This window comes from Numenius arquata, chromosome Z (assembly GCF_964106895.1).
Source record: "Numenius arquata chromosome Z, bNumArq3.hap1.1, whole genome shotgun sequence".
NCBI classification, from domain to species: domain Eukaryota; kingdom Metazoa; phylum Chordata; class Aves; order Charadriiformes; family Scolopacidae; genus Numenius; species Numenius arquata.
The window spans coordinates 84,414,810-84,434,506 of NC_133616.1; the positions used below are offsets into that span (position 1 = coordinate 84,414,810).

Consider the following 19,697-nt stretch of genomic DNA (forward strand, 5'->3'; position numbering starts at 1 on the left):
AAAAGACAAAGAATGGCCATCACAGCCGCAGACAACCTTTCTGCACGTTGTGTGTGGCCAGGATCTTCAAAACCAAACTCCACAGGAAAGGCTCCCAGCCCTGTTTCCGTGTTGGGTTTGTGTTTGTCACATTTCCTACAATTCCTACGGCAGGAAACCAGCAACACCCAAACCCCAATAGCCTGAAGGAGCTTCTGCACTACTCCAAGCCTGCATTTTGGTCTCACTGAATGTTCTGTCCATCACGGGGGGCTCTGCCTTCACTGTAGACTTGAAGTCCATATCGCAGCCATAGCAAGACATTCGGGGTTGAGGGCAGCCTCTGAAACTGTCTTTTTTTGAGCTTGTTCTAGTTGCTTTTGCCATTTTTTTGTGCACGTACTTGGCTGCGGGTGAAGCAGCAGTGGTGTATCTGCCTCCCTGCTGGCCAGGCTGGATGCTGTGGCTCTCGGTGCACTGGGCAACAGCAGAAAGGTGAAACACAAGGTCATTGATGAATATGTTTCTAAAACTGCATGGTGTTAAAAAAAACAAAGAAAAAAGAAAGGAAAGGAAAAAAGCCAAGACAACCGTCGGAGTCTAACCCTGGGGAAGAGAAAAGGACAGAAGCATTGCTGCACATTTCCTTCTTACCTGTCTACATACCTACCTATCCATCCGTCCATCCGTCCACCCGTCCATCCATCCACCTGTCTCTCCATCTGTCTGCCTCTCTGTCCATCTCTCCATCTGTCCCTGTCCATCTGTCTCGCCACCTGTCTATCTGTCCACCCATCTCTCTACCCATCTCTCCATCTGTCCATCTCTCCATCCATTCATCCATCTCTCCATTCACCCATCCATCCATGTCTATCCATCCATCCATCCTTTCACATGGCAGCACAGCATGACCAAATATTGCTCTATCCAGGCACTGATTTGCACGATTACAGCAGAAGGGCTCGAGGGCCTAATCACAAATTCAGATCACATGAATATAAACTTGGAATGTTGCTATTGTTCAAGCGACTTCACTGCACGAAGGAATTACCTCACTATTTATTGCTCCACACCATGACCAAACTCTAATTCACCCCTCTCTCCCCCGAGAACACCAAATTTAAAAGTTATTTAACTGTCAGCTCCTTGGTTAAATCAAGTAGAAAGCAAATTAACTGGGAGAGAAGGAAAGCTAAATTCTAGGCATCCAGGACCATATTCAGCTGGGAATATGGCAGGATTAGGGATGTACTTTTCCTCACAAAGCTGCACTTCTGCAGCATCAAAACAGTTCTCAAGGGTTTTATAGCTATGAATTTAAAAATTAGGTTTCCTTTAGATGTAAAAGGTGTCAAACAAAAGTACTGGGGAGAGAGAAGTGTACATCTGTGTGTCTGTTAAACTCTAAGGTTAGGCAAGGCTAATGTAAGGCGATTACCCACTGAACTTCATGATACTTAATTTTAAGACAACCTCAAAACTGGAGTAGAAAACCAATTCAGCAATTCTTGGGAAATACAGAGAATGAGATGATTATGCATGACCCAAATAAATAAATAATATTCTCAGAAGCAACCCACTGTCTCATGTTTGTATAAAAGGCTATTTAAGAAGCATATAAAACTCTTCATGTCTGAAGTGGCAAAAAGTTCTACCTCCAAATTGATTAGATCTCACTCTATTCTGCCTTCAGCATAAACCAACATAATAAAACAAATTATTTGGGGAATATTTGTTTTTCTCCCTTCACAGCCGCAGTGAAATCCACAAACAACCCCACGTTCTGAGGCTGAGCTCTACGGCAGCATAAAATACAGCCCCGTCTGAACCTGCACCAACTCACACATTTTTACAGCAGACCTCCTCCGAGTGCTGGTTTCTTGGAGGCTACACATCATTAAAAAATGAGGAGAGCAAGGTTTTTACCCGATACTGTTGGGTTTTGCAGAAGCTGAGATTTAAACTTGTGTTCCCTGAGCACTTTTCACCGAGTAGGTGGTAGAGATACGTCGTGGGATGTTGGTTTGTTTTTTTTTTTTCCCCCCTGCAGGGCATGTAACACAACTTTTGGGCTGTATAATTATCTTGTTCGAGGCGTTCATCACTGATCACAGCAAAAGTAGCTTCAGGGTCCTTCTGAAGAGAAAAAACACCGCAATTTATTTTTAATTTTTTTTTTTTCCTAATGTTGAATATTCACAGCTGACAGTTAGGTAGCTGGTTTCTCTAGTTATCTGTCCGTTCTCCTCTAGTGTTAGAGGATACTCAGGGTTTAGTGCCAAACACCATAAGGCTCACATAGAAGTGTTTCTGGTGAAGGCATCAACCTGGGCAGGCAGCACTTACCGTGCGATGGTGCCTCTCCCACCACCAGAGGAGGAGGCACAGTTCCCAAGACCACATGCAAGGATACGAACTACCGGCTGAGAGAACTTTTCTGGGGCTTTTAATAGCAGCAAGCCGAAAAAAAAAGTCACGGCTCGTCTGGAGAGTCACGAGCCCGGCTTCCGCAGCGTTCCCTTTTAGTATCTGCAGCTACCGGCAGTTCAAGGCGACGTGACAGCAGACTGTGAAGGGAACCACAATCGAGCTAAATTTACCCCCAAAAAAATTCTTTTTAAGGAAGGTGTTTTGCATGGAGATGGGTGGGAGGAGGAAAGTGTGGGAGACAAGAAGGGATTCTTGCCAGAGAGGTTTCTACTCACCTCCAGAGCAGGAACCCCAACCCTCAGAGATAAGTTTTCCTCTTTAAATGACACACAGCCAGCAGGATGCCGAGCTGGAGTAAGTCCAATGGAACTAGTTCCAAAAATCAAGTGTGTTTTCAATGCACTGTGCACCCTGGAAGTGCCCTTTCTCCTCTGCAATAAGGGACTGTATCAGACTTTGGCAGAAAGAGAATAATTTTAAGAAACTTTTAGAAGCAGGAAGGAGACAGCTATCGTGACTCCTGTCGACAGCCTGAAACCCCCCCCAAGAGTAACACTAACAGATTAGAATCGTTGCTTTATTATTATTTTTTTTTATTATTATTTTCATGTGCATAAAGGCAAAATAACATCACGTTGAAGAACCACTGTCATGATTCATCCAATTAAGCAGTCAGCAGCAGAATTACCGAGACATAAATAGAGCCTGTCATATACATTTATAAATACAGCCCTGTCCCTGACAATGACAAGCTTTTCTTGATGGGAATGTTTACTGAAGCCTGCAGTCAAGAGGACACGCTGCCGTGGTTAGGATTAGCTAAAAAAAAAAAAATATAAAAAAATTTAAAAAGTATGAACTGACAGCACACATGAAGTTCCAAGTGGATTTGGGTCTCAACTGCAAAACAAAGTAACTCAGAGCTTCTGTTTTGGGCTGGGATGGAGGGGGTGCAGCACTGGGTCTGTGTTTGGGATGGGAACGGTGTCAGTAACGCACTGGTGGGTTTGGATGTTGCTGAGCTCTCAAGGCCGTTTCTGCTCCTCACAATGAGCTGGGGGGGCACAGGGAGCTGGGAGGGGATGCAGCCAGGACCCCAACTGAGCACAGGGACATTCCCTGACATTCCACGCTGGGAATATATAGCTGGGGTAGAAGAAGGAAGTGGGGGGACATTGGGAACGATGGCATTTGTCTTCCCATGTCACTGTTACAGTGATGGAGCCCGGCTTTCCTGGGGATGGCTGAACCCCCGCCTGCCACGGGGAGCGGGTTCCTCCTTCTGCTTTTCTTGTGCGCGGCTTCTGCTCTACCTATTAAACTGTCTGTTATCTCAAGCCAGGGTTTTTTCTCACTTTTACTCTTCCAATTCTCTCCCCCATCCCAACTCAGGGGAGTGAGCGAGGGTCGACGTGGTGCTTAGCTGCCGGGTGAAACCACGACACAGAGGAATACAGAGATTTTAAATCTCCGAACGTTTTGCAATACCTGGGAGAGAATTTTGCTGCTGCTTAGCTCGTAAGATTCCGTGCCAAGAAAGCCTTTCATCACTGCCAGTGCAGTTAATGTTGTACTTCTGTGCGTGGCCATGGGGCAAACACAGACAAGTGCCCTTCACTGCGACTAGTGCTGAAGTTTCAGTGAGGGAGACAGCCATAGTAAAATTCAGTTTTCCTTCCAAATGAAGTGTATGTCTATGGTGGAACCCATTATCAACAAGAAAATAACCTACTTTTGTTCAAGAAAAAGTAAAACTAAAGACAAAGTTGCAGTTGCCACAACAAAAACAAAACCAGACACAAACAGATAAAAAAGCCCAAACCCCATATACTCCTGTAAAATGGACTGATTAAGTTGCATGAATGGAGATTTTTCACTTGAGATAGTCCATACTAGGCACTTGCTGACAATTTCTCATGTAGTTCCAGAGCTCTAGCATCTCCATTAGCTTTGGCATTTTCTATAAGCACCTGCAGAGAAAAGCAAACAACAAAAAACTGAGAATTTAACATTCTACTGTGAGTATTTCACTGGCAATCTCAAATGCATTTTAATTTCTGCTACGCAGTTTCCCATAAGCCCAGATAGGACATATTTAACTGTACACAGCAGCTTCCTTAAAACATCAGGCAGCTAAAACCCCCACCATCAAGTGACCTGCAAAACCTGTGCCCACTTGCAATGCGCTGCAGCAGCATCACTTGAGGCTGAGACCAAGTCTGACAAGTAAGTTACCTGCTGGCAATTAAACGAGCAGAGATAGATGAGATCCATCTCCCTCCCGCCAGTACATTTGTACAAATCTAAATTTGCCAAACAGGAGCACTCTTGGCAGCTACTTACACAAAACCGCCAAGGTATCCTTTTGCCTTCCCCATTTAAATTTACCCTCTTTGATTTACTTTCCACACCCCCTATTTCCAGCATTTCTACCAGTTAAAAAAGCTCCCATGACAGCCTAATGTTCACAGATGTTCATAAAGCTTCTGGCACTTCTCTCGAAATCTGATCATTTTATACGTATTAAAAAGGAAAACCATGAAGTAGAATCAGGCAAATCTTTAGCCACTATTTTTATTGTGCTCACCAGTGGAGTACAGATGACTTTGCAGAAGCAAGTGCAACGAGATCATATAGGGACCATCTGAACTCATTAATTCCAGTGGGGTTTTTTTGAACCTGTATGTCTGTGTATGGATTTTTGTCAACGCTGAGCCTGCCTGATGTGTAGTACCTCCAAACCTATTTTGTTACAGATTCAACATTTCACCAGGGAACAGCTTTTAATGTGGGCAAAAGAGCTCATCGTGCCAGTGAGGGGATTATTAGGTGAATGCATTCAGAGTCTGAGTAGCAATTAGCAGCCAAAATGAACCACCCCCATCTCGCATCACATGAAAGAGCTGTGTGGATTTGTGAGTTTGACCAAATCCATTTGTGAAATACTATCAACGGAAACTAATGTACCCTCTACTGTGTACTGAAAATAATGTACCATTACCGAAATAATAAAAATCTTAAGTACAGCACTCAACTGTTCAGATCTTTTGGGTCAAGGACACCACACTGTTCCAGCCAGGCTAAAGGGAATTAACATTTTTAGTGCATTAATATGTTCTGGTAAAATTGTGACAAACTGGTTCCTCATGTCGACTGCAAAGTCACTAGTAGAATTCTTGCCAGTTTGGATTAGAGAGAGATTTTACTGTTTGTTTTCCAATAGCATTGCATGGAGGAATGGAAGACTTTCAAACAAACTGGATGCAATTTCAAAAATTGAGATACGTTCTTTCAGTATAGAATCCTTAAACACTGCAACTTCTGGGGCAGGCGAGCCAGCACCTCCCTACCCTCCCTCTACCCCGCTTCCAGGTTGCAAGGACAATCCTTAACATAAATACATTGAATTTCTGTATAAAGTGGAAGTCTGTATATATAGAAGTCTTACTTCTATTAGCTCGTGATCATCTTTGGCGTGCAGGTGCTGCAGGAGGTACCAGCGTGCCACTGATGCTATGGTTTCTGGATTCCCTGGCTGATACACCACTCTTTCCAACATTCGACGAGTCTCCCTAGAAGCGTAAAACCAAAATATAATCCAAATCAAAGACAACTGACCAGGTGGAATGTAACATACCAGTATCCCGGAGAAAGCAACAACAGGAATGTCCCTAATTCCATAGCGCCCAAGAGAGCAAGGCAGCAGAGCTGTGCATTCCTTTGGTTCCTATAGTTGCATCTAGAATGCTAATTAGTACTGCCACCGTTGTTAGTGGCAGTACTAATTAGGCTTAATATACTACACTCAAGTTAATGCTTTAACTAGAAACTAACCCAAATTAGATTGACACAGCAGATTTTACGACTGCTGCTATAATATGATAAACATCATGCTGGCTGTCAACTCAGCACAATCTCTGATTTCAGGTATTCTCCTTTTTAAGAGCTATGAAACAGATCTTTTGGAAGACAGTGCACCTGAAAGAAGCAGGTACTACAATAAATCTTAATGATCCCAAGAGAATTTAATATTACACACAGACGTATTTAATCCAGGCACTCGCAAAAGGTCCTGCAGTTCCTGCAAACACAGAGGCAGGATGTGAAATTGCAGTAGAGAAGGAAATTGGAATAGAGTACTACACAAAGTCTAAAATCTATTTGGCTGATATTACCTTTCAACAATGTCAGCCTATAGCTAACCAAGACATTTTCAAATAAGAAATCTGGTGAAAACTGGCATTTAAGTTTAGGGATGTCTCATTCCCTCACTGGTGCTCCATCAGCTTTGGCTCTTGTTTCAAGAATTCTGTCCTGTATAAGAAATGTGATTTTCCAGTACGCTGTGATTTAACATCTATTTTTTGTTTGCTATTAGTAGTTAAGATTAATTTCTTGTTTAGGGATTTTGAAGCACTTAGGCAGATGCAATTACGTCTTGTGATATACCTTACTGTTCACTTAAGTTAATATCTGGAATTGTTGTAAGACTGATATTAATTGATTAAATAAGTTTTCAGCCCATTTTTGTTATAATCAACAACAGTGACAATCACAGTAGGCTGCCTGTCATCTTTTTAAAAGCCCATAGAGAAAGTAAGCCAGTTTGTTGGCAATATCTATAAAACCAGGTGAAATTATTGAGCAAAACCATCAAGAATATTCCATAGCTCAGCCAAAAATACTGTAAAGAGACAAACTAGATTTAATAACCGAACTCACAAAGTAGGAGGCTCCAAGCACCCTCCCCTAAATCCTCCTCCCCTTCCTCAAAAAGCCACAATGAGCACCCGGCTGTTTGGGAACAAACACCAACTTTGACTGTGAGCCCAATTTAGGATTAAAATGAATTCCAGCAGTAGATAAGGTAGTGATATTTGCTTCCAGTGTGCAATTTAACAAGATCTTTGAGAAATGTATAGATTTCCTGCTTAACTCATTTAGGTAACATGCTATTAAAATAGCTTACAGCTTTTTTTCTCTTGATATAAAGGTCATATATGGGTTTTTTGAGAAAAGGAAGCAGATTCTGGTGCTTCCTGCTCCCCACACTACTAACCCTTTCCCCCCTTCAAGAATTAGTTCCTCTCTTCAATTTTCTTTTAGTTTTTGGAGTTAGATCTGGGGATAATGACCGCCTGCACTTTTGAACAGTGTGTTCCACATAGACTGAACAGATCACGCATACCTTGCTCCCATTTTGCGGTTATACTGCAGCAGTGCTTGCAGGAGAGTTGCCAGGGGGCAAGGAGAAAGCTTCAAAGCTTCAGTTGTTGCCTCCTGAACCAAGGATGGCCAGTGTTCATTTGAGACATTAGCCTATGATAAAAGGAGAAAAAAAAAAAAAAGAAAAAAAAAAAGGGGCTTTATTGTAGCATGTAGTATAAATCAGTTTTTGTTTACAGCTCTCTAGAGAGTAGGTTTAACTCAAGCTGTTCTGAGTTATATAAAGTATTTGGCAGGTTAGAAAGAGATTTCTTAAAAAAAAAAAAGCAAACCAAAATTACAAACAACAACAACAAACAGTGGTTAGAAAAGCCTGGTGAAGTGCTTAAACCAGTGTTAAACCAGTACTGTTTAAGTACAGTGTTAAACCAGTACTGTTTAACATCTTTGTCGGTGACATGGACAGTGGGATAGAGTGCACCCTCAGCAAATTTGCTGATGACACCAAGCTCGGTGGCGCAGTTGACACGCTGGAGGGAAGGGATGCCATCCAGAGGGACCTAGACAGGCTGGAGAGGTGGGCTCGTGCAAATTGCATGAAGTTCAACCAAGCCAAGTGCAGGGTCCTGCACCTGGGACGTGGCAACCCCAGGCACAAATACAAGTTGGGTGGAGAATGGCTGGAGAGCAGCCCCGAGGAGAAGGACTTGGGAGTGCTTATGGATGAGAAGCTCAACATGAGCAGGCAGTGTGCACTGGCAGCCCAGAGAGCCAACCGTGTCCTGGGCTGCATCAGGAGAAGTGTGGCCAGCAGGTCTCGCGAGGTGATTCTGCCCCTCTACTCTGCGCTCGTGAGACCCCTCCTGGAGTACTGTGTCCAGCTTTGGAGTCCTCAACACAGAAAGGACATGGACCTGTTGGAACGGGTCCAGCGGAGGGCCACGAGGATGATCAGAGGGATGGAGCACCTCTCCTATGAAGACAGACTGAGAGAGCTGGGGTTGTTCAGCCTGGAGAAGAGAAGGCTCCGGGGAGACCTTATAACAGCCTATCAATACCTGAAGGGAGCCTACAGAAGAGCTGAAGAGGGACTCTTTGTCAGGAAGAGTGGTGACAGGACAAGGGGCAATGGTTTTAAATTGGAAGAGAAGAGATTTAGATTAGATATAAGGAAGAAATTCTTTACAGTGAGGGTGGTGAGGCACTGGAACAGGTTGCCCAGGGAAGTTGTGGATGCCCCATCCCTGGAAGTGTTCAAGGCCAGGCTGGATGGGGCTTTAAGCAACCTGCTCTAGTGAGAGGTGTCCCTGCCCATGGCAGGGGGGTTGGAACTAGATGATCTTTAAGGTCCTTTCCAACTCTAGCGATTCTATGATTCTATGATTCTATGATTCTAAGTCACACTAAATATTCTAGGACCAGCCTTGCCAGCATTCCACTTGCTCGTTTATGCAAACAATCTTTTTTTCCATACCTGTTTTAGTAATGCTTGTTTTAATCACAAACCCTTGTTTGCTCTTCACCTTGTAAATTTTCATCCTATGTACCCAATTACCTAATAGAGCAACTATTGAACAAATCCCTGTATCTTTTGGCTTAAGAAAAATCTTATTATCCCCATTGTGTCCAGAGAGCATTCAAACCACTGTAGCTGAAGGGGTGCCCAAATTCTCATTTGGGCAGATAATTGGGAGACAAGCAATTTTCAAACACAGAACTTTCTTGGATCTGAGCAAGGTTTTCACCAGGCTTTTGCACATTTCATTAAGCCACTGCAGATTAGAGAGATGGAACAGAAATCCACTGATCAGCTTCTCTGCTCAGGCAAAAAAGCAGAGATGAGATAATCAATTTCGTACTAATTACATTCTTAAACAAAGTCTTGTATATTCTCAGGCAATTCAGGCCAGCATTTGAAGAAGTATTAAATAAGCTAGAGGGCATCTTGTGACCTGTGGAGATATTGAAGAGCTACAAGAAACAGGGAGCAGACCACTAGAAAACTGTAAGAATCATGGGAATAAAAAACTGACACTTGACAAATTCTGCCACTTGAAGCATATGGCTTGTGACAAAGAAACTTGCCTACACTGATGGGGATTCTCTTTTCCCACCAGAAGCAACAGCTTTGCAGCTTTATCCCTGCTAAAACTGCCTGCCTTTTCTTACATAAGCATTCAGAATAATTGGGGTTCCTTCACCTGATTTGGGTTACGGCTGTTTGCTCAATCATCTGTTAAAATACATGAAAAGGAGTTAGCCAAGATCACAGCAGTATCTACCTTTTACACCAGGCTTTAGAGAAGTCTGGTAGTGCACTTCAAGTTTCTAGAATGACAATGCTTACAAAGAAGAGACACTTGCCAAGAATTTGAGCTACGTTCACCTGGCCCCTTGGTGCAAGGAGTAGAATAATTTTCTTTTTACCACAAAGTACACTTCCCTTAGATTGTCTTTATGCTTCAAGGCAAGGCACCATCTCTAGAAACAACCATACAGCATAAAATTATTTGAAAATTGACTGAAGTCTCCATGCACCACTGCAGGAAAAATGTTTATTAAAGAAGTTGTCTGAACAGAGACTTGCAGGGTACGTCAATTTGGATGATCAGACCGAATCTATTATTAGAGAAATAAGCCTTACTGAACAAGTTAGCTTTTTTTATGTCCGCAGTGGCTCTATGTGATTATTTCACAGAAACCTCTCTTACGAACAGACATTCTAAAAACAGCCTACATCCTCTTGCAATCTCATTGTATTCTCTAGTTGCAATTCATACGATGCAGTCATTTAAGCAGGGCTTCATTTAAAGACTGCAGAAGCCCCACGAACTCCTATTAAATCATGCAGTTCTGCAATTTTGATCATCCTACCTTGCAGGCTTCCAGTGCAAGCATAGCGAGGCCGAGCAGGCTGGACAACTTCCCACTCCAGCTGCCCTGCTGTGACGCCAATTGCAGACTCTTCCTGTAACACATCTCCGCTCCAACCATCATCCTTTGGGACTGATATACTTTTGCCAGCCACTGAAAAGACAAACATCCAACAAAACCAGTTATGGAGCCACCGAAACACACACCCGTTAGGTAATATCATTTAGTTCAATTTATGAGAGCGCCACAGCACACCATTAGCTAAAACACCACCACCTGCCCAGCCCTCATTCCAACAACACTCTGTACTCTTGTTTTCTGCAGGAAAATGAGCTGGCAGTACATGTCAGTACAGTAATTTATTCCAGAGTTCCCCTGACCACCCATGGACAGCTGTTAGATAGCTGTCTTAATCTGGGGACTGCTCACAGGTGAACAAATAACACAACCAGCTTTGCGAAAGTCACCCTTCGGACCAGAAGAACAATGTGTGGCGCCTCATTTGTCTCTAGAAGTTCTGTAGAGACGAAAAGATAATTTTTTCCTCTGGAACAAAGGTTTTTCCAGCCCATCTGAGTAATGCCAAGAACATGAAAGACATTATGATGTGAGCCTGAGCTGAGGTGATTGGTGTAGACTTGGACTACAGAGCCCAGCAGGGCTGACCTCCAGCTGGAGGAGCCAGATGGGCAAAGGAAGTAGCCACTAGGATCTGTGCAGAATTTCATGCTCCTGCTGCCCACTCCACCAGCACAAGATGTCCTGGATTTGCTCATGAAGAGAAGGAAAAGGATTCTGACTACAGAATTAAAGAGGGAGGAGTTATGTCACATTTTTCAAAGCAGATGCAGGCAGAAGTTTGCAAATCCCTGACATATACACGATATGCATCAAGATGATAAGCTACGTTGAGAAATATTCTTTGCTGGATCACCAAGTAAACAAAGAAACATTAAAAAAACCCCAATTCCCTTGCTTTTAAGCTAGCCAAAGAGTGCCTGGTGTTAGAAGGGGCAAAATCTGTAACTCTTTCTGATGGACAGAAGTTATATATCATTAAGAAGAGACACACGAGAAAGCACTTATCAGCGCCAGTGAGATTGTGCATCCTTGACATCAAGCTGCAGGACTGCTTTGTGAAGTAGAACATCCATTCATATGCAGAAAAAAAAAAAAAAAAGCTTTCTTTGGCCTCAGTTCTTTGCTGCTGAAGATACCTAGCACTCCAGATGTGAAGGAGAAGAGAGCCTTCACGCAAAGGCACAATGGTGGCTCTGCCTGATCAGCTTTTCTCTACTTTCCTGGTAAAGCCACAGCATAAAAAGAAGAACAGCCATCAGATCAGGAGCTCAGCAGCACTCCTAAGTCTTGCAAAACAAATAAGACAAAAACTTAAGCAAAAAGCAAAGTTAATGGCCCCTTTAACTTAGTAAAACCGTAAGGCATCACGACAGCTGAGTAAGACAAAACATTTATCAAACTCCTAGGAAGTCTAGAGCCAGAAAACATAAAAGCATAGATCTATCCATTAGGAGCAGATACAGCAGCCAGGCTTTTTCAGAATGCTATCCAAGCCCTGAAAAATATCTTCTTTAATTGAAGACTGAAAGGATCTTCCTCAGAGCTATCTTTTCTGTGGCCTGGATTTAAAGAACCCAAACAACTCTTCACCCCCTCAAACCACACACACTTTCAGTTCATTTCTCCCTGCTTGTAAGCAAGATGACGCTTGGCTATGCAAGTGATGCGTGAAGAATATACATAAACCCTAATTCCATTTTCAAAATATTTTACCGAAACAGGATACAACCATGTCTTGCATGGCCCCGTATTTTGCAAATCCAATCTGAATGAGTTCTACAGTTCAGAAAGTTGAAGCCTCAGAAGCCAAAGAAAAATGCATCAAAAAGCACCTTTCCACAAATGAAACTCAGACATCGCAGCAGGGAAGAGGATCTGCAGCCTTGTAACAGGCGAGATAATAATCTCTAAACAGCCATGCACTGATTTTCTAAGAATGAAATCTACTGCATCTCACCATAAACAGGACTTTATTTTTTGCAGCAGGCAGAGGGAGCACCATAAATCCTACAGAACTACAGAATGGACTCAAAGTTCATGGGGCTTTTCTAAACAACGTGCTGCTAACACTGGTAAAGGAAGACAAGTTAACCGTAACTAACAGCAACAGTTAGGAAATAAATAAATAAGTGTGCTGCATCACCAGAAAGATCCCTTGGCATGTGTGAGACAGGCTTCTCAGGCTGTCTCACAGAAGCAGCATATGAAGCAAGTTATAGCACCTTCACACTGAACTAAAAATGATCTCTAGTGATGCCATGGAAGGGAGTGAGCGAACAACGTTACTGGGAGTGATTTCTCTTCCCTGCAGACTCAGCTTATGGAAAGGAACGGTGACACCTGACGTCAGATCATGGAGAAAAAGACTTATTCAGGTTTTCAGACTCCGAATAAGGAATTATATATTACTACATTAGGAAACTGTTTACTTCCATCTATTCTTATGGGCTACGAAATATTTCACTGGTTTCTGCTCACAGATCCCTAAAGATACGGGTGCCAGTGGTTTATCTCAAGTTGTAATTCTGCCTCCATGCCTGCTTGCTCTTATGAACACTCCTTATTATTTCAACTATTAAAGAAGATTAGCATAATGTTACAACTTTATAACAAATGGAATGTAAGCTGTTTTTTCTGTCACTGTCTGACAATAAAAACAAACAGTGAAGCAAACTCTCACCCACGTATAGTGCGTACTCTGCTGGGAGCAACACAAGCAGGTCACACCTACCTGCCAGGCTGTAACTGAAGTCGAGCTGGCCATGACTGTCTTGCGAAGCTCCTCCAGGACATTGTCTGGAAGTTCTTTGTGAGTCTGCAACAGCTGCTTGCACTGAATTTGTCTCAACAACAAAAACAGAGCTGGGTGCTCGGGGCAGCTTTTTAAACCCTAAAACCAAAAGAAGGCTCAACATGATTATCAGAATTATCATTTCCAAATATCAGAAGATACTTTGATGCTTCCATTTTGCTCTTTACAGAAAGCAGCATTGCAAGCACTCTCTGGATGCTTCCAACATGGCATTTTCCTCCTGCTCTGCACAAAGGAGCTCCAGAAATTGACATGTGAAAATAGTAACATTTTTTCTGTCACAGAATCACAGAATGATCTGGGGTTGGAAGGGACCTCTGGAGATCATCCAGTCCAACCCCCTGCCAGGGCAGGGTCACCCGGAGCAGGTCCCACGGGAACGTGTCCAGGCAGGTTTGAATGTCTCCAGAGAAGGAGACTCCACCACCTCTCTGGGCAGCCTCTTCCAGGGCTCTGACACCCTCACAGCAAAGAAGTTCCTCCTCATGTTGAGATGGAACTTCTTATGTTCAAGTTCGTGCCCGTTGCCCCTTGTCCTATCCCCGGGCACCACTGAAAAAAGACCGGCCCCATCCTCCTGACACCCACCCTTTGAGTGTTTATAGGCGTTGATCAGATCCCCCCTCAGTCTTCTCTTCTCCAGGCTGAACAGACCCAAGTCCCTCAGCCTTTCCTCAGCAGAGAGACGCTCCAGGCCCCTCATCATCTTTGTAGCCCTCTGCTGTACCCTCTCCAGCAGTTCCCTGTCCTTCTGAAACTGGGGAGCCCAGAACTGGACACAGTAAATACATTTTCAGTGAATACATCCTCAAAATACATTTGAATTCTATCCTACATACTTACCTGTCCTACCCTTAGAGGTTTCTGAAAGACAGACAGGTAAAGGGCAGACCTCTAGCTCTCCTTTGGCTTCCCAAGTTTTGGGCTAATGGAAGCAAAAACCTGTCCTGTAGCAAAAAGTGACCTTGAGCATGTTCCAAGCAATTTCAGTTCTCCCAGCTAAGGTGCTTTATTCTTGCTGGAACTAAACATCTCCTGTTCAATAAAAGCAGATACCTGTAGAGTGTTTTTCGGAACAAACTCATGCAAAAAAAGCAAAGACAGAAAACCGTCTATGTGTTGCTCTATCCTTCTAGGGTGGAGCATATAGAGCTTCTGCAAGTCACACGACATGTTATTTTACCTGTTCAAATCACAATACTTTCAAGTATTATAACTCAAACCAGATTTGTTCTAAGAACCAACACTTGTACTTTTCACCCACTTTTTTATAAAATAAAGTCTGTTGTCTGTGGGTCCTTAACAAGCTGCTGCTTTGCAAAGAATGCACAGACATGGAAAGACTTTCTGAAACACAATAGTAGCTGTTAGTATTTGCTGCAATTTCCCCCAATTAGTAAGTCTGGAATCATGTTGCCTGTCTCAAATTGAGCGACTGCAGTGCCTGACTTCTCACACCCAGTTATATTGCTTTCTGAGAATCCTGGGGTCCAAAACTGTCAGTGAGAGTTTGTGGTACCAGAGGGTGGTAACTTGTTTCTTCACAAATTGCAGTCACTGACTGTGCTCTCCCCAGGCTATTTATCTAACAAAAAACAAACAAATCCCACCATAACCTTACCAATGCCCAGATACCACCTTGTATGTCTAGAAATCTCTGATCCTTGTTAATATAAGACAGGTCAGTAGATATGCTGGCCAGAAAAGGAACACACCTCCTCACCAAACAAAGAGACAAAGTTCTTCCCCCTAGAAAACCAGCATGTTCACGGAATCTGGGTTTTTTTGTTGTTGGTGGTGGTTTTTATTGTGGGATTTATTATGGTTTTATTTTTAAACTCCCTTCCCCGTTAGTACAGAAAAGCCATGAGCAAAGAGCACATTTGCATGGATTAGCCATTTTCCTTAATGAAAGTTAGGGACATGTGCTGCTGAGTCCAATTGTTTTTCTGCTTATCTTTTGCCAAGTCTTCCCTTCATGAACACATGAAACACACAAGGATGCACACACTTGAGGCTTATTAGCACCTCATTCCCCTTCCACAACTGTGTTGTTTCAAGACTTTTCTTCTTAATAATTAAACCTGTAGCATCCACCTGTGGCTCCGAAATGGAGTACCAATGCAACAAAGCAGAAGACATTTAAGTCCTCTGCAAGCTTCCTACCTGGACTTCTTGCCTCAAATTTCTGTAATGTTTTGCTTAGCACTAGGTTAATGAATAAAGGCAGGAATGGCAGACCTTGCTTTGTCATGTCATACACTGTTTCAACTATTAAACTATTTGGTGTTGCAAACAGAGTAAGTATCTTGGGGAGGGGGGAAAATGCCAACAACTATTGTATCTTGTAGCTCTGATGGAACAGACAGTTGCTCATCCCAAGATTAGCTTTTCGTAAAGTGCACACAAATCATGATTTCTGTACAATTCTACTGTAATCTGCCTCTACAATGCCATCATACCTTGGTACAAAGAGCTTCAGCTTCTGAGAGTTTGCCAGTCTCCTCTAGACTGGTAATAGCTTGACACAGACACCAGTCTTCAAGAGTCCGGATATAATTATGTGGAAGGTTATTTTCTCCAGCTGCAAAAACAGATAAAACAGATTACTGTATGTGCTGTAGTGCCATACCATGTCACATGCTCTAGATCTGGAAAGGGACACCTGTTAGGACTTCTTTCATTAGTAGGAACATTAAAAGATGGTAAAATTTAAAGCAAGAGGGGACAAAAGAATACACCATTGGAGTTAATTGTTTGAAAACAATCAATCAAACAGAGAATTTTAATCCTCTGTTTCAAACACTATGGACATTGAGCAAGACTGAGGCTGAGGTTATCCCTCTACTAGAAAAGTTAGAGAATTCAAGATGGCTTTAGCCTTCCCTTGTACGCAGTGTTCCTGTAACATATCCATCCATCCATTTAGGCATCAGAGTTCAGAAGTATTATTTTAAAAAAAGCATTTGAGGCTTTGGATGGGAAAGCATTAAGCAAATAACCCTAGCTGTGCATTAGCATTTAGCATTTTTATGTGATAAAATACAGTTACAGCTCAAACCACAACTAAGCAATTCTCAGCTTATTTGCAAGTTTCTGAAATTCAGAGGAGTACTCCAAGCTTAGAGCATTTCAATTTTATTTTACCTTTTTTAAACTACAGAACTTGTATAGCTTACTTTTGGCTGAAACTGTAGATACAAGTGTCATCTCCAGATCCGTTCGCTTTGGCTGGGTGTTATTTAGACAGACAACAGTGTTTTCAGCATGACAGGCTGCCATTAGCACTGCCCAGGCAACAGGATTATCTAGAAAAGAATGGTTAAAGGCAACTCATGCCCACTCTAAATATGCTGGTAGTTCATTTAGAATGGTTGTTAGCAGATTACACATAAAAACATCGCCATCAATGGAACTACACGCTGTAAATAAAAGATTGCAAGAACAAGGAAAAGTAATTCAATCAGACCCTTACGTCAGCTCAGCCCAAGGCAGCTGATAATTATTTGCCTCTAAGCAGTAAGATTCTAAGTAGTACAGTAAGATGAAGATGCTGTTTCTAAAGCCAAGTAATGTATTTTTCCACTGGTGTGCTAACCTGAAGCTGCGAGTTTACTTCTGACTGCACCGATTAAACTTGACAATCAGTTAGTGCTGTGTAACAGCGGCAGAAAAGATCCCAAGGTGCCACCCACAGCTTTCAGTCACACAGATTCGGTCTTTTCTGATCACTAGCATGAAAATCGCAGCGATGGGTGCCTAATTCCAGTGTCAGATAATTCTGGTGTCAGCTTTTCCCTCACCAAGCAACCATGACTTGGAAGAGTGGTCCCTGTCCTGAACGGGAAAATTTTCGTCCCAAAAGATAATGAATTTTGCCAGTAAAATGAAACAAAGCTTGAAGATCTAATGCAGTAAAATGTAAAGCATACTGCTTCTGAATAGCAGTCATAGTCTGGCATGTACCTGTAGGAAAGTAATTGAAATTTTAAACTTGCAGCTACACTAAGGCATGAGAGCAAAATTACTAAAGAAACAAGGTGCAAATTAGCACTTGAAAACCCCACTAGATTTGCACTTCATACATTTAATAAAGATCACCATTTAGCAATAGGTGGACAGTCGCCTGTAGTTTATAACCAGCATATTGTAGCAGAACATTTCCAGTCCAATTTCTCAAGCTAGATGAATAAATCTCTTGTGCTTGGTGTAGCACACCGACCCTGAGGGAACATGTATTTTTCTTTTTTGTCTAATATACAAAATAATACTTATCTCTTCTACTGCTGAGGGATTAATAAATTGCCCAAGTTTTCAGAGCAAGCCTTAACACTCAGCAACGTTTTTCTTCTTGTCTGGTTTTATTCCCTATGTCTAGACTTGGAATGACAGTTAAGATTTCAACTCTAAGTGTTCTCCCCAAAACATACAAAACAACAAAACAACCCAGGAAACAACAAAACAACCCAAGAAAAAGTAAGTTATTATTTTTGTTAGCACAGTAATTTTGTTTCTGATGCGTAAAAATAATCACTACTGTGTTTGAGAAGAGGAGTAACCTGGACAGAGGTGGATTGCCTTCTGAATATTTTTCAAGGGATTGTTTTTCTCATCTTCTAACATATGACATCCCGCTGCCAACTGATTAACTGCAATATTGAGCAGGACTTCCTATAAGACAGAACAAAATATAGCATTAGGTCCCTTCCATAAGTGATTAGATGGAATTAATTTTAGGATTGTTTATGGAATTATGAAGCATGCATTTTAAGAAAGCCAAACCTTTCCACGGTTTACATCAAGTACGTGTGCGACATCTCCTGCCACAGCTCCCCCCTGTAAGATTAAAAAAAAAAAAAAAAAAAAAGAGTTGGATATATGACTGATTAATTAAGGGATTTTATACAAAATGTAATACCAAGATCTTTTTTATCTTTGTTAATCAGAAACACAAAGTTTGCACAATGAGATCTTTTCTAGGCCTACAGAAGGTTTTCTTTAGAAAGAATTAGGAAGAGACATCAAGGAAGAGATTAGAGCTCATCCATATGTTGTGTTTTTAGTTTTAGCCCCATGTAGAAAAGGGGTTTCTTTTCAGGTGCTATTTCTGTTTACATAATTGACATAAATTAAGAGAGAAGAGCTAATTTATTTGGAGAAGAGCTAATATTAAGCATAAAAGCATCAAGGAACTACTGGCTAATGCGAAAAGTGAAACTGAGCAGATTAACCACATTCAACACACATAAATCCTAATATGTATTTATATATTCACATCCTTATGTATAAAACTAAACAAAATATTGTAATACACTTACTTTTGCCTTTTGTGAGGCATACAGTGGAACCACTCGAGACAGAAGAGACCAGAGGGCAGGATTACCAGGGTAACTGGAAAAAGAACAAGGATATTAGAATCTTCTGGTTTAGATATGAACCTGGTCCCGTATGACTTGGCAGACAGTTGCTATAAATCCCAAATGGGTCTTCTTCTATTAAGAAAACAACCCAGCATGGTTGAAAATAGAAGTGGATAGCAATTTAACACAAACAACACAAAACTGAAGTTATATGGCTGGCTAAAGAAATAAAGTGTACAATATCACAGAACTGTCAGAGTTGGAAGGGACCTCTAGAGATCACCCAGTCCAACTCCCCTGCTAAAGCAGGGTTGCCCAGAGCACATCACTCAGGACTGCATCCAGGCGGGGCTTGAAGATCTCCAGAGAAGGGGACTCCACAACCTCCCTGGGCAGCCTGTTCCAGGGCTCTGGCACCCTCACCATGAAGAAGTTTCTCCTCATATTTGAATGGAACTTCCCATGTTCCAGCTTGTGCCCGTTGCCCCTCGTCCTATTGCTGGGAACCACTGAAAAGAGTCCGGCTCCATCCTCCTTCAACCCACCCTTTAGGTACTTGTAAACATAGATAAGGTCTCCCCTCAGCCTTCTCTTCTCCAGGCTAAAGAGCCTCAGCTCTTTGAGCCTTTCCTTGTAAGGATGCAATTCTCCTGGGAAGAAAAATAAACCTCAGGAGTACAGGTCTTGTCCTCATACTGTGAAGAACAAGGAATTTTAATTGCAGCTGGAGAAAAACGATTTGCATAAAGAATAGTTTCCAAAAACACTTGGGAAGACTATGGGTATTGCTTAAGGGCATCGAATAAAGTTCCCTCTTTCTAGAACGCTGAGGCCAGAACACATTTAAACGCAGATGTTTAGCTAACAGAATGAACAGCTTCAGAGGCTGTTAAATATTAAATATGAGCCCTAGAGACTTTTCTAGGTTGAAGATTCTGCTACATATGATGAAAAATCCTTTCACAGAACAGAGAACTGATCTAACTACCAAAGAA

General features: G+C 42.2%; 1 protein-coding gene across 1 annotated transcript in view; it reads right to left on the reverse strand.

The window, feature by feature from the left end:
- Positions 1-3,015: 3,015 nt before the first annotated feature.
- Positions 3,016-19,697, reverse strand: part of SKIC3 (SKI3 subunit of superkiller complex) — a 57,416-nt gene continuing 40,734 nt past the window's right edge. The window contains exons 32-41 of the mRNA XM_074165961.1: positions 18,661-18,733; positions 18,125-18,178; positions 17,902-18,013; positions 16,522-16,650; positions 15,805-15,926; positions 13,262-13,420; positions 10,450-10,602; positions 7,598-7,728; positions 5,858-5,981; positions 3,016-4,379 (exon numbers count right to left, since the gene is read on the reverse strand). Of these exons, the coding sequence (XP_074022062.1) occupies positions 4,302-4,379; positions 5,858-5,981; positions 7,598-7,728; positions 10,450-10,602; positions 13,262-13,420; positions 15,805-15,926; positions 16,522-16,650; positions 17,902-18,013; positions 18,125-18,178; positions 18,661-18,733 (1,135 nt within the window). The 3' untranslated portion in view covers positions 3,016-4,301. The remainder of the gene's footprint in view (positions 4,380-5,857; positions 5,982-7,597; positions 7,729-10,449; positions 10,603-13,261; positions 13,421-15,804; positions 15,927-16,521; positions 16,651-17,901; positions 18,014-18,124; positions 18,179-18,660; positions 18,734-19,697) is intronic.